Here is a 27,806-nt window from a genome sequence, read left to right on the forward strand (position 1 = left end):
GGAGGCCGCTAAGGCACGGCGGCAAAGGCACGTTTCCCGGGAGCGGGGAATGGGGGCAGGCAGTGCTCGGACGCCTGGGTCCCATTCTGGGAAATCATGATTACACGAAGCTTCGGTGCCTGGATCCTATTGTGAGATAGGAAACTCGAACGCCTGGGTCCCGTCCTGGGGGAATGAACGTCAGGGATCCGATTCTGAGAAAGGAGTCTTCGACTGGCCCCTTTCTGAAATCTTAGAAAGTGAGCAGTAGGATGTGTGTTCATCTAGCCAAAAACGAGAAGCCAGCTGTCCCCAACCGCAATGCCCCAAACCCAACGGAGCTATTTTTCTTTTGAGGGCTTATACTACACTCTGTTCATTTGGGGCTGTATATATCCTCTTTTATTCCAACACACATCTCCCTTTGAATGATTTAGTCAAATAAAATTTTAAAAGCTAAAAACCTACCCCTTTAACAGTCGTGGCTTCTCCACCCCCAAACCCTGGAAACTGCAGTTTATCCTTAGGAGCTACAATTCCCAACACCCTTAAATTACAGTTCCCATTATTATTCAAGGGAAGCCATGCGGCTTAAATGTACAGTGTGGATATGACACCAGTCATCAGTTAACAGGATCAGGTAGCTGGTGATGGCGAGAGGGCCATAGCTCAACAGCAGAGCACCTGCTTCGCATGCAGAAGGTCCCAATAATTCAGTCATTAGTGTCTCCATGTAGGGCTAAGAATTTACCCCGAATTAAACCCTACAGAGCTGCTGCCAATAAGTTTGACATGGTAAAAGCTGCACTGAATTCTAAGCTATCAAGAAAGGCAGTGTGGTGTAGTGATTAGAGTTGAGGTGACCTTGTGGCCTTCCAGGTGCTGATGAACTGCAACTTCCCTGTTGCCTGTACTCCCTGGGGCTGATGAGAGCTAAAGCCCAATGACACCTGGACACACATCCCTGGGTAAGAATGTCTTAAGAAGGTAAGACACACCCGCTAGATCAGGCCATTGACCCATCTAGTCCAGTATCCTGTTCTCTCAGTGGCCAACCAGAAGCCTGTGGAGAACCTGAAAGCAGGACATGAGCACAGCAGCACTCTGTCTACCTGCGAGGGATCTGATCAGTCAGTGTGAACAGGAGGCTGGACTTCGATGAGACAATGGCCTGATGCAGCAGGATTCTTATATGTTTTGTTTGTTTGTATGTATGTATGTATGTATGTATATCTACTGGGACGCAGGTGGCACTGTGGGTTAAACCAGAGCCTAGGACTTGCTGATCAGAAGGTCGGCGGTTCGAATCCCTGCGACGGGGTGAGCTCCCGTTGCTCGGTCCCTGCTCCTGCCAACCTAGCAGTTCGAAAGCACATCAAAGTGCAAGTAGATAAATAGGTACCGCTTTGGCGGGAAGGTAAACGGCGTTTCCGTGTGCTACTCCGGTTCGCCAGAAGCGGCTTAGTCATGCTGGCCACATGACCCGGAAGCTGTACGCCGGCTCCCTCGGCCAGTAAAGCGAGACGAGCGCCGCAACCCCAGAGTCGGCCACGACTGGACCTAATGGTGAGGGGTCCCTTTACCTTTATGTATATCTGCTACATATTTTGGACAGTTCTTTATTGTTATGGACTGGCTGGACACAAAGGAATGGCGGGAGAAACAAGATGGAGAAGCACCAAGGGGAGAAGGATCAGAACTTGGGGAATGGGGAGTGGTGGTGGGATAACAATGAGTAGTAGCCCAAAGGAGAAGACTGGGAAGAGGAGGTGTCAGAAGCCGAAGAGGTAACAGGGCCTAGTGAGCTGGAGAGTCTGTGTCAGAGAGAAGTCTGGAATCAGAGGCAGAAGCTGAAGCTGAAGCAGGAGGGTGGGAGGAGAGAGGTCAAGGGTGTCTCCCACTCCTGCTGCAAGCTCTCCTCCCTGCCTCCCAGAACCAGAAGACGCATGAAAAGGGTGGAGAAAGGATTGGCGATTCGCCATCGCCAATTGCTTGGGGAAAACCCTGGAGAGGAGGGGATGTAGGCAGCTGTGGGGAGGCGGGGACCTTTAGTCTCAGCAACTGCTTCATGGAGGCAAGATCTACTGGAGATGAGTTGCTCACAGTGGCGTAGCGTGGGGGGTGCAGGGGGGGCGGGCCGCACCGGGCGCAACATCTGGGGGTTAGGGGGCGCAAATCCACGGGTTAGGGGGCGCAAATTACTTGCCTTGCCCCGGGTGCTGACAACCCACGCTACGCCACTGGTTGCTCATTAGGCCTGACACTCCTGTGCAGATTGTGTTTTTGCTAATAAAGAGTTAACTCCAACTTGCAGAGTGTGATTTACTGCTGGCTCGCTCTGCATTTTGAACACCTCTTAAAATACCATAACCAAATTTTGCACAATGCTTCCCGAGATCAAGGAACAAGTTTTTCTCTGTGTTTGGACGGGTTTTTTAAATCAGGATGGCAGACTGAACCTTTTGAAACAGCACTGATTCTAACCGCAGATCACAAAATTGGCTTCCTTGGCTTCCTAAACCCCTGAGCAACCCCAGGTGGAAGGCTGCTGGTGTTCTTTCATTGGCTGGAATTTGGGAGGGAGGGAAGCCATTCTGAAAACAGCCCTCCCCCCACGCCCTACCCCGCATAGCCGCCACCCCACAAGTGAGCCTCGCTCTCACCTCCCTACTGCTGCCGCCGCCGCCATCTTGGATCCCGCTTCACTCCCCCCTCCCGCCGAGGGTTATCAGCCCCACCCCGTCCCCACCGAGGCTTCTTATTGGATCCCGCGGCATGAGCCCGCCCCTTCGCTTCTCGAATCGGCCGTCCGGCCGCTCCGCCGCTGGTCCCTCCCACTCGCTGTTGCATTATTCATGAGCGGGTTTTCCCGGCGCGTGCGTACACCGGAGGCCGCTAAGGCACGGCGGCAAAGGCACGTTTCCCGGGAGCGGGGAATGGGGGCAGGCAGTGCTCGGACGCCTGGGTCCCATTCTGGGAAATCATGATTACACGAAGCTTCGGTGCCTGGATCCTATTGTGAGATAGGAAACTCGAACGCCTGGGTCCCGTCCTGGGGGAATGAACGTCAGGGATCCGATTCTGAGAAAGGAGTCTTCGACTGGCCCCTTTCTGAAATCTTAGAAAGTGAGCAGTAGGATGTGTGTTCATCTAGCCAAAAACGAGAAGCCAGCTGTCCCCAACCGCAATGCCCCAAACCCAACGGAGCTATTTTTCTTTTGAGGGCTTATACTACACTCTGTTCATTTGGGGCTGTATATATCCTCTTTTATTCCAACACACATCTCCCTTTGAATGATTTAGTCAAATAAAATTTTAAAAGCTAAAAACCTACCCCTTTAACAGTCGTGGCTTCTCCACCCCCAAACCCTGGAAACTGCAGTTTATCCTTAGGAGCTACAATTCCCAACACCCTTAAATTACAGTTCCCATTATTATTCAAGGGAAGCCATGCGGCTTAAATGTACAGTGTGGATATGACACCAGTCATCAGTTAACAGGATCAGGTAGCTGGTGATGGCGAGAGGGCCATAGCTCAACAGCAGAGCACCTGCTTCGCATGCAGAAGGTCCCAATAATTCAGTCATTAGTGTCTCCATGTAGGGCTAAGAATTTACCCCGAATTAAACCCTACAGAGCTGCTGCCAATAAGTTTGACATGGTAAAAGCTGCACTGAATTCTAAGCTATCAAGAAAGGCAGTGTGGTGTAGTGATTAGAGTTGAGGTGACCTTGTGGCCTTCCAGGTGCTGATGAACTGCAACTTCCCTGTTGCCTGTACTCCCTGGGGCTGATGAGAGCTAAAGCCCAATGACACCTGGACACACATCCCTGGGTAAGAATGTCTTAAGAAGGTAAGACACACCCGCTAGATCAGGCCATTGACCCATCTAGTCCAGTATCCTGTTCTCTCAGTGGCCAACCAGAAGCCTGTGGAGAACCTGAAAGCAGGACATGAGCACAGCAGCACTCTGTCTACCTGCGAGGGATCTGATCAGTCAGTGTGAACAGGAGGCTGGACTTCGATGAGACAATGGCCTGATGCAGCAGGATTCTTATATGTTTTGTTTGTTTGTATGTATGTATGTATGTATGTATATCTACTGGGACGCAGGTGGCACTGTGGGTTAAACCAGAGCCTAGGACTTGCTGATCAGAAGGTCGGCGGTTCGAATCCCTGCGACGGGGTGAGCTCCCGTTGCTCGGTCCCTGCTCCTGCCAACCTAGCAGTTCGAAAGCACATCAAAGTGCAAGTAGATAAATAGGTACCGCTTTGGCGGGAAGGTAAACGGCGTTTCCGTGTGCTACTCCGGTTCGCCAGAAGCGGCTTAGTCATGCTGGCCACATGACCCGGAAGCTGTACGCCGGCTCCCTCGGCCAGTAAAGCGAGACGAGCGCCGCAACCCCAGAGTCGGCCACGACTGGACCTAATGGTGAGGGGTCCCTTTACCTTTATGTATATCTGCTACATATTTTGGACAGTTCTTTATTGTTATGGACTGGCTGGACACAAAGGAATGGCGGGAGAAACAAGATGGAGAAGCACCAAGGGGAGAAGGATCAGAACTTGGGGAATGGGGAGTGGTGGTGGGATAACAATGAGTAGTAGCCCAAAGGAGAAGACTGGGAAGAGGAGGTGTCAGAAGCCGAAGAGGTAACAGGGCCTAGTGAGCTGGAGAGTCTGTGTCAGAGAGAAGTCTGGAATCAGAGGCAGAAGCTGAAGCTGAAGCAGGAGGGTGGGAGGAGAGAGGTCAAGGGTGTCTCCCACTCCTGCTGCAAGCTCTCCTCCCTGCCTCCCAGAACCAGAAGACGCATGAAAAGGGTGGAGAAAGGATTGGCGATTCGCCATCGCCAATTGCTTGGGGAAAACCCTGGAGAGGAGGGGATGTAGGCAGCTGTGGGGAGGCGGGGACCTTTAGTCTCAGCAACTGCTTCATGGAGGCAAGATCTACTGGAGATGAGTTGCTCACAGTGGCGTAGCGTGGGGGGTGCAGGGGGGGCGGGCCGCACCGGGCGCAACATCTGGGGGTTAGGGGGCGCAAATCCACGGGTTAGGGGGCGCAAATTACTTGCCTTGCCCCGGGTGCTGACAACCCACGCTACGCCACTGGTTGCTCATTAGGCCTGACACTCCTGTGCAGATTGTGTTTTTGCTAATAAAGAGTTAACTCCAACTTGCAGAGTGTGATTTACTGCTGGCTCGCTCTGCATTTTGAACACCTCTTAAAATACCATAACCAAATTTTGCACAATGCTTCCCGAGATCAAGGAACAAGTTTTTCTCTGTGTTTGGACGGGTTTTTTAAATCAGGATGGCAGACTGAACCTTTTGAAACAGCACTGATTCTAACCGCAGATCACAAAATTGGCTTCCTTGGCTTCCTAAACCCCTGAGCAACCCCAGGTGGAAGGCTGCTGGTGTTCTTTCATTGGCTGGAATTTGTCATTTAATTATGATGCTTATTTTTTACAAATGACAAAGAATTTGCAGGAACACTGTTTCTGGACAAAGTGCCAGTGCTGTGTGAGCTGCTCTTTGTATGCCAAGCCAGCTGCAGAGTCATATAAGCTCCTTTTCCTTTTTTAAAAAAGAAATTGAAATTTGCTCAACCACATTGTTGCAACTGCTTATTTCGCCATCCAGATGGAAATTCTCTTAGCCCTCTGTCTCTAACTGAAAAAGCAAAGGGACAGAAGTTCCTTCTTCACTTTTTTATTATTTAGAAAACGGTTTAACCCATCACCTCCCACAAAAACCACCCAACTGGGCTGTGATGATGCAAAAGCAGAAAGGCCAGCAACCCTCCAGCCCTGCTGAAAATGACTGACAGCAAGAACCCCGTGCTACACACAACCTCTTTCTAGCACTTGAATCGTCCCTGAAAAGGAAAGTAGTAATTGCCCAGACGGCATTTAGGCACAAGGAGGTCAAGCAGGACTCTTGTCACACACAAGCGGAGCTCTGGTACCATTAGGGGGACATCTCTCTTTGGACTGGCTATATAGATCAGTGCTCAAGTATGCATGGATAAGTTTAGGCAAGTTCTGGCATTATGGTCAGTTGTTCCCACACAACAGCATCAGAAACCTTCTGGAGAAGAGCCCTCAGTTTTGTAAGATAAGCTGGCCACATCTGTTTATGCAAAGTGTTGTATCCAAGTGCTACTCAGAGAAGGCCCACTGAAATCAAAGTTTCAATGAATAGGACTTAGCTGGCTACAACCCCATCACCAGGAATTGTAGGAGGGGGGCAATCAATGGCCAGCTCAGAGCCACTCTAAGAAGCAGCCAAACAGGCAAATGGCTTCACCTGCCCAAATCATTACTTTAGTGAAGCAGTCTGGGGGAAACACTCTCACGTCAAGCAAGGCAGTACCGACTGGGCCATGCTCATGTTGAAACATTTGCATTTTGGGCCCACAGAAGAGCTCTGATTAACCCAGAAACATGAAAGTCTTTCAGGTTATGCAGAGCTCTTCAGGAGGGCAACATTTCACCAGCTCTGTGTAACTAGAAATATTTGCACGTTCTTATACCCACTCACCAACTGAGCAGCCCAGTAAGTGATCATTACTTAATCTATTTGTCCTTTATTACAGGGAAATGGCTTTGGGGTTTTTTGCGGGGAGGGGTGGTTTGTACCAGAATTTATTCACCAATTTTCCCCTCCTTGCTCCCTCCCTATTCTTGTGCATTTAGGAATGTGTACCTGCTCAGCGATTGTAACCTCCGTGGGAATCTTAACAGATTTCCAGATCATAGCAAAACATTGAGAAACCAGCCATATATGACCATAGGAAGTGAGCTAACAGATCTGGAAAAACAAGATAGAGAAATGCAAAAGCTTCAGGCATTCTCCCCTCAGGCTACCTGGATATGGCCATGTCAACTGACACTGACAGCCATATCACATGGCACACAGCAGAGTACACAAGACTGTGTCCATACTGGTACCATCTGGCTTTAACCGAGGCCTCTGACCCTCTCAAGTGCCATGTCATCCTGGCAACTTCTCTACTTGCTGCATGTTGTGTTTTTGAAGTAACATCTCATGACTTACAACTGCATTTTCAGCTCACACTTCGTAGGTCCTTCTGCAAACTAAGCTGCCAACACCAGTTGGGGTGGCATCACATCGAAGCTGAGGATACAGATGAGGCCTGGGAAAGAAGGACCTTCTGTTCCTTCTTTCTCATGACAACCCCCAACTGCTGCACACCTGGACAAGTCATATGACAGTTTCCCCTTTGCTTTAAAAAGGCAGGAAGGCAGGATGTTCTCTCCCCTGACAGTGGCAGGCGGGCTGACCAATCCCACAGGGCAAAAACACCAAAAGAGGTGCTAGATCTGGAAGCGCCCCGAGAGCAGCCCCAGCCGGTCAATATTTTTATGCAGGACGCTGTGCAGAACGCAAAGGTATTTGCCAATGTCGGTGTCTCTGCTGAAGTCCCGGAAGAAGAGTCCTGTGCTAGCGTTGAAGGTGAACTTCTGCGGCAGCGGGCTGTTGTCGCGCATGTAGTCCCAGACGCTGAGGAGCAAGAGGTGGACCTCAAAGGGCGCCAGCTGGTCAAAAATCTCATGCATGTTGCTGAGCACGGGCGGGAGGAGGTGGCCCTCGCCCATGCAGGCCACCAGGGCGCAGGAGGCCTGCAGGTGCCAGGGGGAGCTGGTGGTGTCGTTCTCCCGCGAAGCCTCCCAGTGCGCCATCAGAGTCGCTAGGAGGCCGCGGAGAAGCACCGAGCAGTAACAGAGGGCCGGCCTCCCCGCCGCCACCAGGCTAAGCAGCTGGAAGAGCAGGGGGTTGTCACGAAAAGCCCTCCCGATCTGGATGTCCCGCTCCACTGTGTTGCGGGTGTGCTCCTCCGGAGGCCACGCCAACTCGCTGTTGGTAATGTCAGGGCAGACTGTCTCCACCAGCACCACCGCCACCGTCTTCGCTGCCTCGGGGCTGACGGCAGCGTGCTGGGAGGGCTCCGGGCCGCAGCGCTCAGCTCCGCAGCACCGCAGCAGCAACCCCAGGAAGGTCTGGACGTTGTGGGAGACCTCCTCCGGCTCTCGTTGGTAGGGGGCGTGGGGCGGCTTCAGGCCCCTCCCAATCACGCCGGCATGGAAGACAGACCACACACTTCCCGAGAAGTTTACCGCGGCCATAAATCGCCGGTTGATATCCAGCAGGGAGACCTTGGTGCCTTCCAGGGCGGCAGGGTCGTTCCCGACTGCAGGAGGCTCGGGCAGCCCACCAAAGAGCTCGGCGTTCCCTGGGTGCAGGGCCCCCTCCACCAGGTACTGAAGTATGGCCTTGCCAGCGGTGGGTGAAGCCCCGCTGAGGCAGCAGAGGAGGCGGCTTCCGTAGCTGATGCCCGTAGGGCACTTGCAGCACAGCACCAGGAAGAAGTGGTGGACGGCCGAGCGGATGAGGAAAAGGAGGTGAGCCGGCCGGATGGCCTTTGGCATGGGGCAGACGGAGAGCAGCAAGGCCGCCACCTGGGCCACCTCCGGGTTGCAGTGCAGCAGGAGCTGCCCGAAGTCATAGAGGTGCGCCGCGACAGCCTCACCCAGCTGGTGGCCCATGGAGGCGGGGCCCTCACTCTCCCTCTGCATGATCAAGGCCAGGTTCTGGAAGAGCTGAGCCATGTGCTGCTCCGAGAGACTGCCAGCGTGGATCTGGCACACGCACTTCTTCACGGTGGCCGGCAGCAGGTCGCTCATGCAAGAGCTGAGCACGGCGTAGAGCTGAGTGGCCAGACTGAGCTCCTCCTGGCTCTTGGCCAGTGTCAGCAAAAAGAAGAGGGCCTCGCTGGCGCAGCTGGGGGTGCAGTAGACGGAGAGGAGGACCAGCAGCTGGTGCTGCCAGAGGAACCTCTTCCTCTCCAGCCGCAGCGTCTCCACGCACAGCTCCCGCACGTGGCCCTTCAGCTCATCCAGGAAAGGCACCGGCCGCGGAGGGGCCTCCGCCAAGCTGGCCGAGCCCCGGTTGTACACCAGTTTCTGGAGGTTGAGCAGCAGCAGCTGGATGACACGGTCGCAAGCCTCCCGCACGCTGTCGTGGACGGCCAGGCCTGGGGTGGTGATGACAGAAGCCGGCATGGCTGTGTTGATGAGGAACTGCAGGGTGCGGTAAGCTCCTCCCGACGTCTGGCAGATGAGGTGCACCACGATGCTGACCATGTTCTCCAGATCCTCCCGAGGGAGCGAGGCGAAGTGTTGGTGCAGCTGGTTGAGCACGCCTGGCTTGAGGGAGTCCACCAGCTCGGCCGAGATGGTGCCCAGCAGAGTGGGAGACATGACGGCCAGCTGGAGCAAGAAGGGCACGGTGGCCTTCTGCTGCTGGTCCCGCGTGGGGCCCAGGCTCCCATGGAACATCCTTAGCAGCTCCTGCTTGATGCTCTCGGAGTGGCGGGAGGCCAAGTGGCCCAGGATGCCCACCACCGAGGCGATCTTGGGGACCCTCTTGTCTGCTGCTGTGGCGCTAGGGAAGAGGAGGAGGTCGGCCGAGGCCGTGCCGTGCATGCAGAAGTCCTTCAGCCCGCAGGAGAGCACGCGGTTGATGATTGTGTTGGGGAAGGACGAGCCGATGTGGGCCACCACCCAGTCGAAGTGCGGAGAGTGCTGGACCGAGGTGTCCAGCAGGGCGTCCACGCAAGCGTCCGGGCAGGTGCTGATCATGGAGGAGAGGCACTGCGTGTAGATCTCCATCAGCGTCCGAGTCGCCTTGCAGGACATCCACAGCTGCAGCAGCTCGTTGAGGCTGCTGGCGTGGGGCACACCATGCCGGCCAGCATACTTGCTGCTCAGCTGTCCCATCAGGTCGATGGACCAGGCCGAGACCAAGCCTGCCCACGCCTTGGGGTTCATGCGGACGAACTCGGACAGCACGGCCTGGATCTCTTGCACCACGTCGTCCAGGTTGGGACCCTGGGAGCGGATGGAGCCCAGCCCACCCTCGCTGCTCTCCAGGTCCAGCAAGTAGGTGCACACGTACTCATCAAAGACACCACGGAGGTGGTCCAGGACGGCGCTGCGAGCAGGTGGCAGACTGCGCAGCAGCAGGATGGCGCATCGGGCATGCTCCTTCAGGGTGAGTTTGTTGCCGTGCAAAGGGTCTACACCACTAAGGAAGGCCTTGATTTCCTGGGCCAGCTCTTGCGAACTGCAGGAGGCAAAGAAAAAAGAAGGAAACATAGCATCATTCCTGGGTCAATGTTCCTAAACAAGACTGTTTTAAAGTGGTATGATACTGCTTTAAATGTATAGTGCAGGTGGGGCCTTAATTTGCTTGCAAGGGCTTACTCCAGGCATAGGCAAACTCAGTCCTCCAGATGTTTTAAGAGTACAATTCCCATCATCCCTGACCACTGGTCCTGTTAGCTAGGGATCATGGGAGTTGTAATCCCAAAACATCTGGAGGGCTGAGTTTGCCTATGCCTGCTTTACTCTATTACCATCTCACAACAGAAACTAGGTTTATCACCATGTGTTCCCACAGAGGCATTTCTCTCTTTTCAATTCCCGCCCCCCCATCCAGCTTGAAAAAGTGTTCTGTTTAATTCATAAGCTCACAGTCCACTTTATAAACGATGGCTGGTGTTAATGATTTTTAAAATTTGCTTTAAAATGTGATTTGCTAAATATCTGAACTTATGCATGTGTCTTTTCACAAGAAAAACATGACCAGGGTAGGGGAAAGTTGTCCAGTGGTGAGAGCTTCTTTTCAAAAATTATTCTGTAATTATTAGCCTGTATTATTCTGTAATTATCCAGCATGTTAACACAGGAAGCTCCCTTATACCAGGTCAAATCCTTTCTCCATCTAGCTCAGTACTGGTTACACTGACTGGCAGTAGCTCCAGGGCTTCAGGCAGTTCTTCCCAGCCCTGCCTGGAGATGCTACTGGGTACGGAATCTAGTACTTTCTGCGCTCAAAGCAGATGCTCTGCCTCCAGTCCTACTTCCCATCCCAAGGCACCCTATCTGTCACTTCTGAATTTCCCAACAAGCCTTATAAACTTGCAGAGTTGGAAGGGATCCCAAGGGTCATCTAGTCCAACCCCCGTTGCTGTGCACAATAGTAGCCGCAACTTCACCCAAAACGCACATAAATGGTGCATATGCTTTCCCTGTGTTAACCCTCCCTGCTACCACTTCTCATCGGATTTTAGACTGCATGCTCTTTGAGGCAGGGACCTCTGTAAAATGTCGCAAGTGTAATTATTCCTTTCCAGAGCCACCAGAGCAAGTGACCATCAACACAGCCTCTGTTCAAAGATGAGGGGACTGGGTGGTGCCAGCGTAAAGGGGATGTCCTAGTCCCTTACAGGTGGCAGGGAGGAGAGAGAAGAGGTAAGAGAATCAGTACCTGAGCGATGGAGAAGCAGCTGCTGGTTTGGGGCTGGGGGTGGACCCCGGATGCCCTGCCACCCCTGGGGGGTCGCACAGAGCAGACATACCGCCCAGGGGGAGAAAAGCTGCAGAAGAACCAGTCCCTTTGTCCCCCCTACTTCCCTTCTGCGCCTGCGCGCGGTTGAGTGGCGTTGAGGGAAGCATACAAACAGCACACAGAAAGGGCCCCCTTGGAAAATACTTCCGTGCAGGCCTGCCGTCCCTTCAGATTAGCGTTCCACTTTCCGTTATAAAGCTTGGCACCCATGGAAGGCAAGCACTGTGTCACTCTTTGCTGTAGCCAGAGGACCATTCCTCAATTGCTTTGACTTGCCAATTGCCAGTCAGAATGGTTTTTTGCTTCTTTTACAGGGCAGTTGCCAAAACTGAGGTGTATGTGTCACCTGTTAAAAAAAGAAGAAAAATTGTGGCACCTTAAAAGCCCAACAGGTTTTTTTAAATTACATGATCTGTTTTTAGTATTATCATTAATCATCATCATCACCATCATGAAAGTGCATGACACATTCTCACCCTCCACCCCACCCCACCCCCGGTTTATACCAGTCCTTTCAGATTTCTGTACAAATACAAGGGAAAACAAAAGACTAAGTACAGTAATCAATTAAGCAGGAAGGGAAAGAAGCAGACGGCAGAGTAACAAAACAGATCCCTGACCTCAAGGGCCTCAAACGGGGAAACAAATGGGGTAGGAATATACATTTCGTTGACTTACACTATTTAAAAATAATTCTGAAAATCAAAAGCTGTGGGGGCAACTTTTCACGCAGGCTTGGGGCCTGTAATTTGAAAGGTGTCATTATGACTTCTTTTGGACCAGGGGTAGTCAACCTTATTATACCTACCGCCCACTAATGCATCTTTTTCGATGGTAAAATTTCCTTGCCGCCCACCAGTGCTCGATGGAAGGAGGGTTCAGCTTGTGCCATAGAACCCCCTACTGCCCACCTAGAATCCTGAAACGCCCACTAGTGGGCGGTAGGGACCCTGTTTTAGACGGACCAGTGGAATGCAACATATGAACATAAGAAAAGTCCTGCTGGATCAAAGGTCCATCTAGTCCAACATTCTCTTCTCATGTCTAAAGCAGATGCCCATCAGAAACTGCATTCAAAATCACCGTGCAGCCACGGATTTGTTTGGGGGTCCTGGGCTAGTGTCTCTTGAACTCGGTCTGTCAAATGGAGATATTGGATTACCTGTCTCATAATAAAAAATAATTGCAGAGATGGATCACATCCACACTATACATTTAGAGTACACGGCTCTCCCCAAAGAATTGGGGGTGGGGAGAGGTTGGACTAGATGACCAATTGAACTGCAAGGAGCGGAACTAGATGACTGTCAGGGTCCCTTCCAACTCTACAACTCTGTGATTCTAAGAATCCAGGGAAGTGCAGTTGGTTAAGGGCGCTGGGAACTGTAGATCCCTGCCAGGGTAAATTAGTTCCCAGGATTCTTTGCACTGGGTGTTTTAAATGCATCGTGTGCGCACAGCACAGGTAGACAGACGTGCAGGCAGGTGGCTGCATTGTAAGGGGTCTGCAAGCCTTAGAAGGGGCTTGTGGGGGGTGGAGAAATGGAAAGGGGTCCTGCAAGGGATTCGGGGACCATGGGCTGGGTGGGTGAGCAGGGGCTGGCGATGCGGGGCAAGGAGCAGCACGCGCACCTGTGGGGCGCCCCGAGGGAAGGAGGTCTATTCCAGAAGCGACGTGGAAGCACAATGGGGGCGGGGAGACCATGTGGGGCTGGAGGGCGGGAATAAGGCGACTGTGGGAAGGGAGCGGGGGCTGAAGGAAAGCCCCGGAAGTTGAAGGCTAATTCAGGAGGAATGAAGAGTTGGTGGTCTTCGGTGGGGAGGGAGGGAAGCCATTCTGAAAACAGCCCTCCCCCCACGCCCTACCCCGCATAGCCGCCACCCCACAAGTGAGGCCGGCTCTCACCTCTCCGCGGCTGCCGCCGCCATCTTGGATCCCGCTTGACTCCCCCGTCTCGCAGAGCGCTATCACCACCGAGGCTTCTTATTGGATCCCGCGGCATGAGCCCGCCTCTTCGCTTCTCGAATCGCCCGGCCGGCCGCTCCGCCGCGGGTCCCTCCCACTCGCTGTTGCATTATTCATTACCCTGTTAACCTTTCAGGTGCCGCAACACCCCTTTGGAGTTGTTTTTTTATTTGACACGCAGTACAAGTTCACAGGGACTTACTCCCGTGATTTGAGGGGGTTCCGTTCTATTGATATGTCAACTAAGCGCCAGCACTTGGGCTGGTGGCAATCAATTCACATAAGCAGCTCCCAACTTGGTAAACAGTTGCTACACTCCCTCCTTTTCTAAACTAAGGTAACGGTAAAGGGACCCCTGACCATTAGGCCCAGTCGTGGCCGACTCTGGGGTTGTGGTGCTCATCTTGCTTTACTGGCCGAGGGAGTTGGCGTCCAGCTTCCGGGTCATGGGGCCAGCATGATAAAGTCTGGTGAATGAGAGCAGCGCACGGAAACGCCGTTTACTTTCCCGCCGGAGCGGTACCTATTTATCTACTTGCACTTTGACATGCTTTCAAACTGCTAGGTGGGCAGGAGCAGGGACTGAGCAACAGGAGGTCACCCCGTCGCAGGGACCTTCTGATCTGCAAGTCCTAGGCTCTGTGGTTTAACCCACAGCACCACCCGCGTCCATTTTTCTAAACTACTGTATAGTATATTATAGATTTCAGATTTCCTTTATTTTTGATCCAGAGACCTCCTTCCAATAACCCATAAACATGTTGTTCCCCACCACCTATAAACACACAAAGAGCAAGGAAGAAATTAGAAGCCAGGACACAGAACTGGTTTTCTGCTATTTTATTGGGACAATATTTCAACCCTGGAACATCTGCCAAAAATTGTACCCCAAAATTAGGCTTGGGGGGAAGCCTTCTATATTGGTGCCAAACGAAGACTGCTTTCCAGCATTTCCAGTTATTGCACAGGAGGGTGAGAGATCTTTGAGCAGAAAATGTCCCTCCTCAGCTGTAGTCTCCATTAAGTGCACACACTCCCCAAAATGCTTTACCATCAATAAGCCCCATGGCTGGTGGGGGGGGGGAATGACAGAAGTGTGCACAGTATCCATGGTATGCATTTCACCAACTCACTTTTGTTTTGACACCCCACCCAACATCAACATGCAATCCTCAGAGAGAGAAAAATGTTCCTCACCCTTACTTTTAGTTTAGGGGTGGGGAATTTGGGCCCCTCTAGAAGTTGTTGGACATCAACTCCCATCAGCCCCCATCTAGATGGCCAAAGGCCAGGGGATGATGGGAGCTGTAGTTCAGCAATATCTGGAGAGCCAAAGGAACTAGACAGTTGCAGCCTGTCTAGCAAACCTCTCAAGACTATGTGTGTTTTTAACGGAAATCTAGCCACATCAAAGTCCATGGGGTTAAAGAGCTTCCAAGCCCAATCCTTATGGCTTTCCTGGTTCTGCAGCCATGGATGGCCTTTGCTGCTAACCCCAGAGTTCTGCCAGCAGGCAACGAAAGAGAGTGAAGAGACTGAGCTTTAAGACTGCAGAGGAAGATCTGAGCTCCCTGGTTCTGCTGCAGGCTCCACTTCTGCCACTTCTGCCATCTCTACATCTGGGCCAGCTGTTTCCCCCCCATTCTTCTTCTTCTTCTGCCGCTTGCCACTCTGGGCATTTTTATTTGGACCTGGAGAAAGGTCAACTGCAATAAGGAGAGAGAAAAGGAACTTTAAAACAGTAGCTCAGTGGTACAGCAACTGCCATGAAACCAATTTAAAAATGGGATAAAACACAAACCCCAGTTTCTAAAAGCTGTAATTTCTAAAAACAATAAAACTATCCATAAACAGACAATCATTTTTCATACATGACTGTAACACCTATCAAGGGAAGCGTCCTTGAACAAAACATGTCTTCAATGGGTACCCAAAAAACATGACATCAAGCACCCCCCTGATTTCAGCCAATCATTTGTATCCAGAGGGCTGGAACTGCAACACTAAAAGCTAAGTACACCTGTGAGAACAAGGTACTCCTTTGAGCAGTCCCTCATTTGAGCAGCAAAATTGCCTGCTCTCCGCATCAACAAAGGTAGGAGTGGAGGAACTGTGGCCTTCTAGTTGTTACTGGACTGCCACTCCAATCACCCAAGACTGTTGGCCATACTTGTTGGGGCTGATGGGGATTGGAGCCCCATTCCTATTTTGCACCTCAGTTGGTGCCTTTCATATGTAATCCCAGGTTGGCTGGGACATGTGTCAAGGACTGGGGTGCAAAGTCTGTGGCACTCTGGATGTCGCTAGTCTCCAACTCCCATCACCCCTGATGTTTTGGGCCATGATAGCTAGAACTGATGGGAGTTGGGGGGCAATGAGATCCCTGTTAAAAGGAGGCTTCATATATTCAAAACTAATCAGGCTGTAGCAGAGAACCAATTTTACACATTCCACAAAACCAAATACTGACTAAAGCTCTTCTTTGATAGCACCACTTCAGAGTGTAAGTGGGGCTCCCATCTGCCTTACCCTCACCCCCTGGAAACAAAGCATAATAATTCCTGCATGCAGAAAACCAGCATGCCCAGAAAGTGGACTCAGCTTAATCTTTTTCTACTATACAGGGACAGGGTCATTCAAATATGCAAGTACCCCTTCCAGAACCTAAAGTGGCAAAATCCAAGAAAAGTCCCACCCATTACATCTGCTGAATGCATAAAATGGTCCATGGCACCTAAGCGTTTCAGTATTTAAAATACTGATTTAAGGCTTCCCTGCTTAAGGGACAAGGGTAGGAGGTGGGGGAGAACTGAAGGTCTGGCCCTCAAAAAGGCTTACCCTGCATTTCTGTCTTCTCTTTTGTGGAATGGCGGATTTGCTTCAGCAGTTTCCTTTTCTTTTTCCCAGAGAGGGTAATGTTTGCTCGGGAGCTAGAACTGGAGAGGGAAATGGCAGGGAGGTGGTGATGCGCAAAGAGGAGAAGTTTGGGTTTTTAAACCACACATTGCTGGATTGCAATGTGCTTTAAAATGCACGGCACAGATGTGACCCCCAGCCAAATAGTAGTAGTAGTAGTAGTAATAATAATAATAATATATTTTTTATTTATACCCCGCCCTCCCCAGCCAAGGCCGGGCTCAGGGCGACTAACAAGCAATAATAAAAACAAGTTGAATGAATACAACTTAAAAACAAGATTAAAATACAACATTAAAATATTGAAACATTAAAATATTAAAATGCAGCCTCATCACAGGAGGAGAAAGGAAAAGAAAAAAGAAAGAGGGAATCAAATTGGCTCCAAGCCAAAGGCCAGGCAGAACAACTCTGTCTTACAGGCTCCGCGGAAAGAAATCAGATCCTGCAGGGCCCTGGTCTCATGAGGCAGAGCGTTCCACCAGGCCGGAGCCAGTGCTGAAAAGGCCCTGGCTCTGGTCGAAGCCAATCTAACTTGCTTAGGGCCCGGGACCACTAGGGTGTTGCTATTTATGGACCTTGAGGCTCTCCGTGGGGCATACCGGGAGAGGCGGTCCCGTAGGTACGAGGGTCCTAGGCCGTGAAGGGCTTTAAAGGTCAAAACCAGCACCTTAAATCTGACCCTGTACTCCACCGGGAGCCAGTGCAGCTGGAAATGCACTGGGTGAATATGCTCCCATGGCAGAGACCCCGTGAGGAGCCTCGCTGCAGCATTCTGCACCTGCTGGAGTTTCTGGGACAGCTTCAAGGGCAGCCCCGCGTAGAGCGAATTACAGTAGTCAAGCCTGGAGGTGACCGTCGCATAGATCACTGTGGCCAGGTCGGGGCGGGAAAGGGAATCCTTTCCACTTTTCTTGCAAGTATGACAGAAAAAAGCCAAGCAATCCAGCTCACACTCTCCCCACTTCTCTAGATTCCAGTCCCCATGCCCATCTCAAGGCTGGAAGCAGGACTGGGAACTGCCTTCCTCCAAATTACAGTGGTGCCTCGCAAGAATCCGTTCTGTGATTCTCTTCGTCTAGCGGTTTTTTCGTCTTGCGGAGCAAACCCATTGACGGATTAGCGGATTAGCGCTATTAGCGGCTTATCGGATCAGCTGATAAGCGGCTTAGCGGCTTAGAAAAAGGAGGGGAGGGGAAAAAACCAGCAGGAACTCGCAAGACATTTTCGTCTTGCGAAGCAAGCCCATAGGAGATTCGTTTTGCGTCTTGCGAGGCATTCGTCTTGCGGGCCACCACTGTATCCTAATGACCAGACTCTGATTTCTTCTTTGGTTTCTCAGTGGGTGAACTCTCCCAGAGCTTCCAAGGCAAAGCATAACTCACCAACGTTTCTTTAGGTGATGAATGGTGATGAGCCCCTCATCCACCACAGCACCTACAATCCGGTGCTTCTTCCTCTTCTGCTTGCTAAGGACGCGGCGCCTTTTGAAAAGGTTTTTCTGTAGCTCCTAAAATAGAGAGAAGCCACTTTGACACACACAAGTCACCATCTCAACAACATCCTAGTAGCCACTTGGCCTCCATGAATTTGCCTGATCTTTAGTTCGCGGTCCAATTTCAGGTGTATGCTGTTTCTGTTTTGAACTGTTTTTAATGTACAGTGGTACCTCAGGTTACATACGCTTCAGGTTACAGACTCCGCTAACCCAGAAATAGTGCTTCAGGTTAGGAACTTTGCTTCAGGATGAGAACAGAAATCGTGCTCCGGCGGTGCAGCAGCAGCAGGAGGCCCCATTAACTAAAGTGGTGCTTCAGGTTGAGAACAGTTTCAGGTTAAGAATGGACCTCTGGAACGAATTAAGTACTTAACCTGAGGTACCACTGTATTTAGTCCTACAAGCAGGGTGTTTTTTTCTTACCAGAGAAGCATTCAAGAACAGGACATCCACATCAACCTATGACCACAATTCAATGTTGGATCCACACAGGGCAGCAGAACAAAAGGGGAGAATAATAATAATAATAATAATAATAATAATAATAATAATAATAATAATAATATATTTATACCCTGCCCATCTGGCTGGGTTTCCCCAGCCACCCTGGGTGGCTTCCAACAAAAGACTACAATACAATAACCTATTAAATGCAGTATAATAGATTATACTACAATACTTGAGACTGACGGTTGAGGGTATTTTTAAAAGCTCAGCTTCAACAACCATCCTCACAAGTAAAAAGCTAGCACACAAGGAAGAAGGATGGCCTTCAGTTTATCTTCCCTGTGCATTAGTTTTCAAAAGGCAGGAAATCTGAAACTAGGCATGCTTTCAAAAAAGACATCACACTGTAATATGTTGAAAATTTAATAAATACCTTTAAAAACAAAAAAGACATCACACACCAAATGCAGCTCAGTCTACCACCTTACGACTCTTCCCATTTCATATGCTGCTTTTTTAAAGGGAGGGCCTGGAAGACCAGGGTTCAAACCCCTGCTCTGCCATGAAACTCACTGGGGCCAGTCAGTCTCTCAGCCTAATCTACCTCACAGGGGGGTTGTGAGGAAGGGAATCACGTATAGCACCTTAAGCTCCTTGGAGTAAAAAAAATATTAATTTTAATATTATTAATATTATTTTTTTTTACATGGGATGCAAATGTGATAAACAAACAAACCAGAGATAGGGGAGCCTGTGGCCCTCCAAACCCCTGCTGAGCTTGAACTCAAACCATCGCCAATCGCTAGCCATACTAGCTGGTGCTGACGGGAAGTGGCGTCCAACAATATCGGAGAGGCCGCGGGCTCTCCCTCCAGACTAATGCTAGACATCATTAGCCCCATTGGGAAAAACATCAAAAAATAAGAGCCATGAAACGGAACAAAACAAAAGCCCGGAACAAGATGCGGGAGGGGAGAGAAAAGATCAATTACCGTCCGGGGCCGGTTGATTTTTCCAGTGGCTCCCATGCTTCACCCACGTGACACCCTTCCTTGCCTACTTCCTTATACTGTACTGTACTGTGTAGTTTAACTTCCGGGTAGGAGAGGCATAGCGAGAACCTCCGCTAGAAGGACCGCCCCCTCCTCAAGGCCACGCCCCTGATTCGTTGAAACAGCCAATCAGGGTAGGAGTTGTGGATCGGCTCCTCACTATTTCCCCCTCCTACTGTACTTCTTCTTTTTAAAAAAATGACCACTTGGTGGCGCCCGAGAGCTCCAGGCTGAAATATAAATTGAGGAGGCGGAGGATTCCTCTTTCTTTTCTGCAAGGGAGGTGAGTAGCAAGGAGGGAGGGAGGGAGGGAGGCTGCCTGGGTTTAGTTGGCCTATAGAGGCTGGGGGTCAAATGGGATCCGCAGGGGCATTTGGGTCGGGTTTGTGCAGGTGGCCTGATCCTGTTTCCTATTTGCTGGGCTGGGGGAGCCTATATAGGGCAGGTGCAGGGGAGCCACGTGGCGGTTCTGGAGGCCTGTGCGCCTTAACGCGCCTCCATGTTGTCCATCCTCGCTTCCCCCGCGCTGCTTCTCGTGTCTCCCGCTTGCTCGTCGGCTCGTCCTGCGCGCCATAGCAGGGATCATAAGCCCCGCCGGAATTCAGCCATCGAGCATTCCTGTCTGCTCCTCCTCCTGGGTAAACAAGCACCGGGGAAAGTTGTTTAATGAGCAGGTCGGGGGTCCGCCGGTGGATCTTTATATACGTGTATATATAGTTTTTTATTAGTTTCCCATTTAGTGATATACAATCATAACATTGTTATCCACTTTATCTTTCTGGCTCTTCAGAGCCGGTCGACTTCCTTTCCTCCCGCCTCATGGCTTTCAGAGTCAACCTTTATATCCTTTTATACATTTTCCAGTTCTAATTTCACTCATTACGAAAAGACATTCAAGTTTTACTTAAAATAAAAAGGGAGAAGGGTTCTCATTACAAGTCTTAAGTCAACCCTGCTAGTGATGTTAATTGCTTACAATAATCTTTCAAACATTGTATGAATTAACTCCAGTCCTTTTGGAATAATTGATCTCACTGGTTTCAGATTTTTCCTGCCGCCGGTGGATCTCTAGGCTGCTTGGAATAGACCACCAAAGATTTGTGTTGTGTTTTTTTTACAGTTGTGAGTTCCCCCGCCCTTCCTCTAAAACTGGGCTGCGGGAAGAAAGGAAGCCTGTGGGGTGGGAGGGAAATGGGGATGGATTTTTAATGTATTAGAATACAGTGGTACCTCTGGATGCGAATGGGATCCGTTCTGGAGCCCCATTCGCATCCTGAAGCAAACGCAACCCGCTTCTGTGTGGGTCAAGATCATTCCATTTTTGTATAGGGCTTTCAACATAAGCTGCAGAATGTGCTTCATTTACCATAGATGCCACACGGACAATCACGTGTCCCTCTGTTAGGTGCTCTTGGGAAAGTTAATGGTCATATACTGTAGCATTAACTTATTTCACAACTGTTTTTTGTAGGTATACTTCTACGTGTCAAAATGCCAAAAAGAAAATGTAAATTTTCTGTCAAGCTACAGAAGAAGTATACCTGTTTTAGAAGAGGTAGAGATGATTTCGAAGGCGAATGCATGATATGTAAACCAGGTACGTTTGTTTCTGTGGCATGTAAAGGAGGACTCAACCTGCAATCGCATGTGGACTCCGAAAAACACAAAAGAGCAATTCAGGGAGAAGCCTCTTTCTTAACAGACTTTTTTGTAAAACCAGGTAGCAATTTGGAAGATGAAGTAACCGCAGCAGAGGGAACTTTCGCTTTTCACACTCTTAAGCACCACAGCAATTATAACATGATGGTGTGCACATCAGGCCCACTGAGGACCACGTTCCCAGATTACGATATTGCAAGGATATTTTCAAGTGCAAAAACCAAGACTGAGGCAATTGTAAATTCTGTCTTGGCACCTGACTGTTTAGAAAACGTTTTGAAAAGCATTGAAGAAAATGAAGTAGATTTTTGCGGAGTTTCTACTGGCGGGAGTGACCATGGTTCGGTAAAGGTGTTTCCAATAGTTATTCAATATTTTGACTGGAAAAGTGGTGGTTTGCAGTCCAAAATAATTGAAATGCAAAGCCAACCCAATGAGAGTGCAGATACAATCTCCTCATACGTGAAGGAAACTCTTGATAGTAAAGGACTATTAAATAAATGTATAGCGTTCACAGGTGACAACTGCAACACGATGTTTGGAGGGATGCCATGGGATTCAGAAGGAAGAAATGTGTTTGCAAAGTTGAAGAATGAGCTAGATAACAAAACTTTAATTGGTGTGGGATGTCCAGCACACATTTTGAATAACTGCATACAGCAGGCAGCAGAAACGTTGGACGTCGATATTGAGGGCATCCTTTTCAGGATATACCAGTACTTTCATATCTATAGAGTCCGAACAGAGCAGTTAAAGGAGTACTTTGAATTTGTGGACACTGAATACAAACAGCTGCTATCGCATAGCAAAACAAGGTGGTTGTCATTATTTCCAAGTATCACTAGACTCATTCACCTGTTTCCAGCTGTCAAGGCGTTTTTCCTCTCGCAGAATAAACCACCAACAGTGTTAAAAAACTTTTTTGAACATGAGTTCAGTGAGGTTTATTTATTGCACTTGCAGTCTCTCATGAGTATCTTTCACTCAAATATTTTGGAACTCGAAAGGGAAAATAATTCAGTTGTAGAGGTTCTGAAAGTTCTGCTTTGTGTTCATAACATGCTTACTGAACGTAAGAGCAACAACTTTATGTGCCTCAAAGTTAAGAACCTCCTAGCAGAAAAGCGTAAGCATGGTCTTAGTGCGGAGTGTGACAAATTCTGTGCAGAAGTAAATAGCTTATACGACAGGTGCATAGAATATCTGGAAAAATGGATGGAGCCCATGAAGGAGTTTTCATGCTTCATGTGGATTTCTCTTAGTGAGTCACTAGAGTGGGACAAGGTAGAATCTTCCATGAAATTTCTCCTGGACAGGCATGTGTCCATAGATTATGGGAAGTGCTTTGATCAATTCTTCAACCTCAGGAAGTTTGTAAATCAATACAAAGGTGATGATGAATTCATTAATCTACAGGCGCATCAGAAGTGGGCCAAGTACTTTGAGACTTCCGAAAACATGTGCCAGTCAGAACTTCTGAAAATTGCACAGTTTTTTTTTGCTATTGTACCACATAATGCGAATGTGGAACGCATCTTCTCTCTGATGCAAAGTCAGTGGAGCAAAGAAGGAGGCAACTTACCCTTTGAATCACTGCGAAGTATATTGCTAGTACAATATAATTATGAGCACTTTGCTTGCAAGGAATTTCATGCCTATCTCTTAAGCAATAAGCAGTTGTTGAACAAGATCAGATCTACAGAGAAATAAGCTTAGGCCAGACAGTGTCAGAAAGAAGAATAAAGTGCATCTGAAAGTGACATAAAGGTATTGGTTTATATTTGTACTGATACATGAGTTTAAATTGTTATTATTTTGTTGTTGAAAGTTAAGAGCATTAGTACTAGCAATATATCACAGGTTCTATAGCTTACATATAGTAGGGGTGTTTAAAATTAGAGCTGCCATAGTGATCCGTAGTTAAAAGTAAAAGTCTGCAAATGTGTCCCCTTTTTTGTTCAAAATATGACAACCCTACTTTATTAACACTTCACGTTATGAGAACACTGCTTTCAAGCATTTCACATGGTGCATCTAGCTATAAAGATATGGGGAACCTCTAGCCCTCTAGATCTTGCTGAACTTCAACCCCCATCCACACCAGCAAGCATGACTAGGGATTATGGGAGTTGTAGTTCAGCAAGATCTGGAGAGCCACCTGTTTCTACTTTTTGTTAGGACTGCATCTCCCATCAGGCCCCAGGCTAATATTGTCATAGATTATAGGAGTTGCGAAGCTGCATTGATCTCTTGATCTCTTCCTATGGCTTATAAACGGGGTTTTGCATACTGCTTAACTGTGTAGCTGCTACAAAGGTGGTGGGGGTTCACTTCAGTCCAGCTCCTCCTTTTCTTGGCAGGCCCGGGTCTCCCAGTGCCCGGCTCTGTAATGTCCGGAGGTACAGGAATGCCCACCCAGTGTTCTGTCTTCGGTGCCAGCGGTTGTGCCATCTGCTGGTTCTATCCTCAAGCACTGGGACAAAAGTCATGTTGGATCAGGTAAAAACCCTATACCTGTCAAGGCTCTACCACAGCCATTTCCAACATGGTGCCCATTCAGACAAGGGACAACTACAACCCCTCAGCCCTGGCCTTTGGCCATCCTGGTTAGAGCCGGTGGAAATTGGGGGGGGGGGCACCTGTGGCAGGTTGTAACAGCTATAGCAGGCATAGGCAAACTCAGCCCTCCAGATGTTTTGGGACGACAACTCCCATCATCCCTAGCTAACAGGACCAGTGGTCAGGGGTGATGGGAATTGTAGTCCAAAACATCTGGAGGGCCGAGTTTACCTATGCCTGAGCTAGACCCTGTAGAGAGGGGGCCGTTTTGTGTGTGGGGAGAAACCCTTAAGCATATTTTCTCCTTTTTCTCCACAGGGCTTTTTAAGACTTCTGCAGTGATGTGGAACTGAAGGCGCAAGACTATTCAAGCTGCTAAAGGCTACTGTAGAAGAATGCATTGGTGCCTAAGGGTCTTAAAGACTGGGCCCCCGAATCTGGACGGGAGGTTTAGCAGGCCAGGTGCCAGCACACAGCCCTACTGGGCACTGACTATAGGCCTCAGGGATTAGAAGAGTCCCTAGTTCCCTAATTGGCTTGACCTGCCATGCCATTTCTCAGAGCCTGGAAGTGGCAGAGAAGCCCTCGGTGCTGATGGTGCCAAAAATACGAGAGGGAAGAGGGGCGTGGCGAGGCTGCTGCCACAAAGAGAAAGGCGCAGACCCAGTGGGTTGGGGTGTCCAGTTACAGGGAGGTGGATATTGGCAGTAGGGGCAGCAGCTTGTCTGCTGAGGGCCCCTGGGAATCCGGGTTCAAATGATGCTGGATATAAATACAATTGTGTAGCTGGCATAGGTTTTACACAGCAGCCAAAATCTAATTCAAGCGTTAATGTTGAACTCCTTGATTTTTCATGCGCGGAACTAGGCTTTGGTGGGATGCTGCCACTAGCCTTTCAGCTAGTGCTGTAGATTATAGGTTACCTTGTTAGTGGCTCGCCTGGCACCCTCACTGTATTCTTCAGTGGCAGGTATGGCAGTCTTAAAAGTTCCCCCAGGACTTGTAATTGTGCTAAATTCAGCATTTTAGGCTGTCTCTGTTGTAAACTTTTCTCTTTGATTCTTTTGCTATCTTAAATTGTTGTCTTCCATGAAGTATTTGCTGATGGGCATGTATGTGTGTTATATATGTTTATAATAAATGTGGCTGAAAACTACCCTCTGGACTCTCAATGTGGCACTATAAACTGGGTGGGAAACCTTTTCCAACTTGAGGGCAATTTCCCTTCTACAACCTTCCAAGGGGCACAAGCCATTGGTGGGGCGCGGCCACAGGCAAAAGTGGTTGGAGCAATTGATTAAAATGTTAAGTTTGTACGGTAGGTCAGTTTCTATGCACACTCCTCTTAGCTCCAGGCAAGTAAGAGGCATTATTAGCCTTCAAGGACATGTTCTAGGTCACATGGAAAACCATTGGGTGGTGTGGGGAGCAGTGCCCAGTGATGGGAAGGGCAACACAATGATCAAGTGTTTCCCAACCTTTGGACTACAGCGGTGCCTCGCAAGACGAAAAGAATCCGTTCTGTGATTCTCTTCGTCTAGCGGTTTTTTCATCTTGCAAAGCAAGCCCATTGACCTTTTAGCGGCTTATCTGCTGATCGGATCAGCTGATTAGCGGCTTAGAAAAAGGGGGGGAAGGAAAAAAACCCAGGAACTCGCAAGACATTGTCTTGCGAAGCAAGCCCATAGGAAATTCGTTTTGCGAAGCACCTCCAAAACGGAAAACTTTCGTCTAGCGAGTTTTCCGTCTTGCGAGGCATTCGTCTTGCGGGGCACCACTGTACAATCATCCCAGACCACTGGTGTTGCTAGCTAGGAGACCCAAGGTTGGGAAACTTCTCTAGAATATGTGGACAGCCAATGAAGCTGAATGATGTAGGTGGTGAAGAAAAAGCCGCTGTGCTCTCCTCGTTTGGGCCTCAAAAATCTCTTGGAGGTGTTCAGCACCTATCACGATATTGTGAGTTTTGGCAGACACAGTCCTAAGTATGCTGATGGTGTTTTATCAGCAGGCTTGAGAACGAACTTGCTCATTTAGATACCTGGGTGTACAGTGGTACCTCAGGTTACACACACTTTGGGTTACAGACTCCGCTAACCCAGAAGTAGTACCTCGGGTTAAGAACTTTACCTCAGGGTGAGAACAGAAATTCGTGCCAGCAGCAGCGGGAGGCCCCATTAACTGAAGTACCTCAGATTAAGAACGGTCCTCCAGAACAAATAAAGTTCGTAACCAGAGGTACCGCTGTACTGTCTTGGTCATATGGCGCCAGTGAGAGTCAAAGCATTGGGGCATTGATGCGAAATTTTGTCAACCGTAAGGGAGAGGGCAGCTGATTACTACCAAATATCTTCAGGGAAGGTTTAAAGCGCTTACCCAAATGCTCTATGGTGTTGAAAACTCAGGTTCTGATTCAAACTCCATTAAAGTTTTGGAAACTGCAGTATATTTCACACACACCCCACTAGCAATACTCTACTATCAGAACTAACAGCAGCTCTTATTCATACAGAATACAGATGGCCAACAATTAAAGGCAAGAGTGGACTGAGCTCAGCTAAAGTATATATTTTTTAATTTGCTACTATGCCTACTGAGAGTTTTCCTGCACTGTGCTATATGGAATTGGACAGTAACAAGTTTGAAAAACCGCTTGTCAAGATGTTTTAGACCAGGCACGTCCAACAGGTAGATCGTGATCTGCCAGTACATCACTGGACATCCGTGGTAGATCAGTGGCTCCCTGCAAAGAAGCTGAACAACTTTGGCTCTCCTAAAAGAAGCTCAACATTTTTGCCCTGCACCCCCCCCCCCAAATGGGACTTCCCTCTCTAAAAAAGCTCAGCAACTGACCTGAACCCCAAAAAACAGGGCTTTCCTTCCTACAAAATGCTCAACAACTTTGACATGTAGATCACTGCCAGTTTATAACTCTTGGGAGTAGATCGCAGTCTCTTGGGAGTTGGCCACCCCTGTTTTAGACTATTATTAACCAGATTTTTGCCTTAGTATCCACTCTTGAGAACACAGCATTTTAGAGCTAGTTACCTGACCAAACTTACCAGCTTCCTTTAGAAATGTCTTTATTGAATTAGGCATCACTTTATAAACACAACTGCAGTCTTTGATGACCAGTGTTGTCCCCTAGGCAGACAGCCTTGGTATTTGTGGCCAACGTTAGGTGGAAGACATCACTCGTTTGTTAGCCTGTTCCTCATATAGAGACCCAAGAGGTCACTTTCTGAAACCATTGTTGACGCAAGCAAGCAGGTACACCCTGACAGAAATGGTCTAGTTTCTTTTTAATGAGGACGATAGCTTTGTCACACACAGAGTGGCTCCCTATGCACTGGCTTCAAAAAAGGAAAGAAAAGTGGGGGAAAGGAGGAGGAATAATAATAATAATAATAATAATAATAATAATAATAATAATAATAATAATAATAATTTATTTCTACCCTGCCCATCTGGCTGGGTTTCCCCAGCTACTGTGGGCGGCTTTCAACAGAACATTAGAAACAGAACATTAGATAAAATAGCTATAAATCCAGCTGAAAGGCTGGATTTGAGTTTATTGGTGTCCTCTCAAATCATGGATGTTGGCTCATTGGGGATGTAAGCTCTGTACTGTCTTATTTTATTGGTACTGTTGCTGTGGGTTTGACACTGCTTTGGGCTAGAAGGATAAACTTCTATATAAAAATCCTGCTAAGTCTTAAGCTATTTTACCACCACCATGCCTTTCCATTGCTTTTATGGGCTCACACAAACTACATCCTTCCAACCCTGTCTCAAATATATTTGCTATTTCTTTTAATTGTGCTTGAAGCATAATGAGTTAATTTGAGGGCGGATATATCTCCAATTTTTAAATGAAAGAAAACAAATATAAATGAAAAGGTGTTCTTAATAATTCGGTACACTTGTGCATTTCACGATGAAATCAAAGTTGAAAGGGTAAAAGCAAGTAAATCTGGTAAACTTAAAAGGATCTGGATTTCCCGGTAAATTGCTCCTAAGGCTACGTGTCACCAGATAGATTGTCGGCAGTCATTAAGTGCTGGAAATTCCTTTTACAGCTTTTCAAGTTGGAAGCTCTCAACAGAACAGGAAACTATCAAAGGGAAAGATTTGGAACCTCTGCCGGCAAGCAATGAATTAATAGTTTCACAGTGCCTGCTGGGTAAATGGGTGGGTCTATGCAAATTTAGCACCAATCGCCATCCGAGTAACCAGGCAGATTGCTGAGAAATTGATAAAATCGAAAGAATAATCTAGTTTTGAGGTTAAATTG

General features: G+C 48.9%; 2 protein-coding genes and 1 long non-coding RNA gene across 5 annotated transcripts; 1 reads left to right on the plus strand and 2 right to left on the minus strand.

The window, feature by feature from the left end:
- Positions 1 to 5,675: 5,675 nt before the first annotated feature.
- On the minus strand, positions 5,676 to 13,408 carry INTS5 (integrator complex subunit 5). The gene is made up of 3 exons (XM_081173278.1): positions 13,322 to 13,408; positions 11,335 to 11,761; positions 5,676 to 10,128 (listed from the first exon to the last, which is right to left on the minus strand). The coding sequence occupies exons 2-3, from the start codon at positions 11,520 to 11,522 to the stop codon at positions 7,320 to 7,322; spliced, it is 2,997 nt and encodes a 998-aa protein (XP_081029404.1). The 5' UTR covers positions 11,523 to 11,761; positions 13,322 to 13,408; the 3' UTR covers positions 5,676 to 7,319.
- Positions 13,409 to 14,206: 798 nt separating this feature from the next.
- LOC308575605 (uncharacterized protein C11orf98) lies at positions 14,207 to 19,385 on the minus strand. Its single transcript, XM_081174357.1, has 4 exons — positions 19,235 to 19,385; positions 17,683 to 17,807; positions 16,220 to 16,317; positions 14,207 to 15,087 (listed from the first exon to the last, which is right to left on the minus strand). The coding sequence occupies exons 1-4, from the start codon at positions 19,268 to 19,270 to the stop codon at positions 14,924 to 14,926; spliced, it is 423 nt and encodes a 140-aa protein (XP_081030483.1). The 5' UTR covers positions 19,271 to 19,385; the 3' UTR covers positions 14,207 to 14,923.
- A 108-nt stretch (positions 19,386 to 19,493) lies between these two features.
- On the plus strand, positions 19,494 to 24,668 carry LOC308575606. Of its 3 annotated transcripts, none has more exons than XR_014002879.1 (3): positions 19,494 to 19,577; positions 20,766 to 22,720; positions 23,831 to 24,668. It is a non-coding gene; the product is annotated as an uncharacterized lncRNA (long non-coding RNA). The 3 variants fall into 3 exon arrangements; XR_014002880.1 differs by having other exon boundaries at positions 19,499 to 19,577; positions 20,766 to 20,891; XR_014002881.1 differs by lacking the exon at positions 19,494 to 19,577 and adding an exon at positions 19,607 to 19,932.
- Positions 24,669 to 27,806: the final 3,138 nt, after the last annotated feature.

Source organism: Podarcis bocagei, assembly GCF_964188305.1.
Source record: "Podarcis bocagei genome assembly, chromosome: 16".
Lineage (NCBI taxonomy): Eukaryota > Metazoa > Chordata > Lepidosauria > Squamata > Lacertidae > Podarcis > Podarcis bocagei.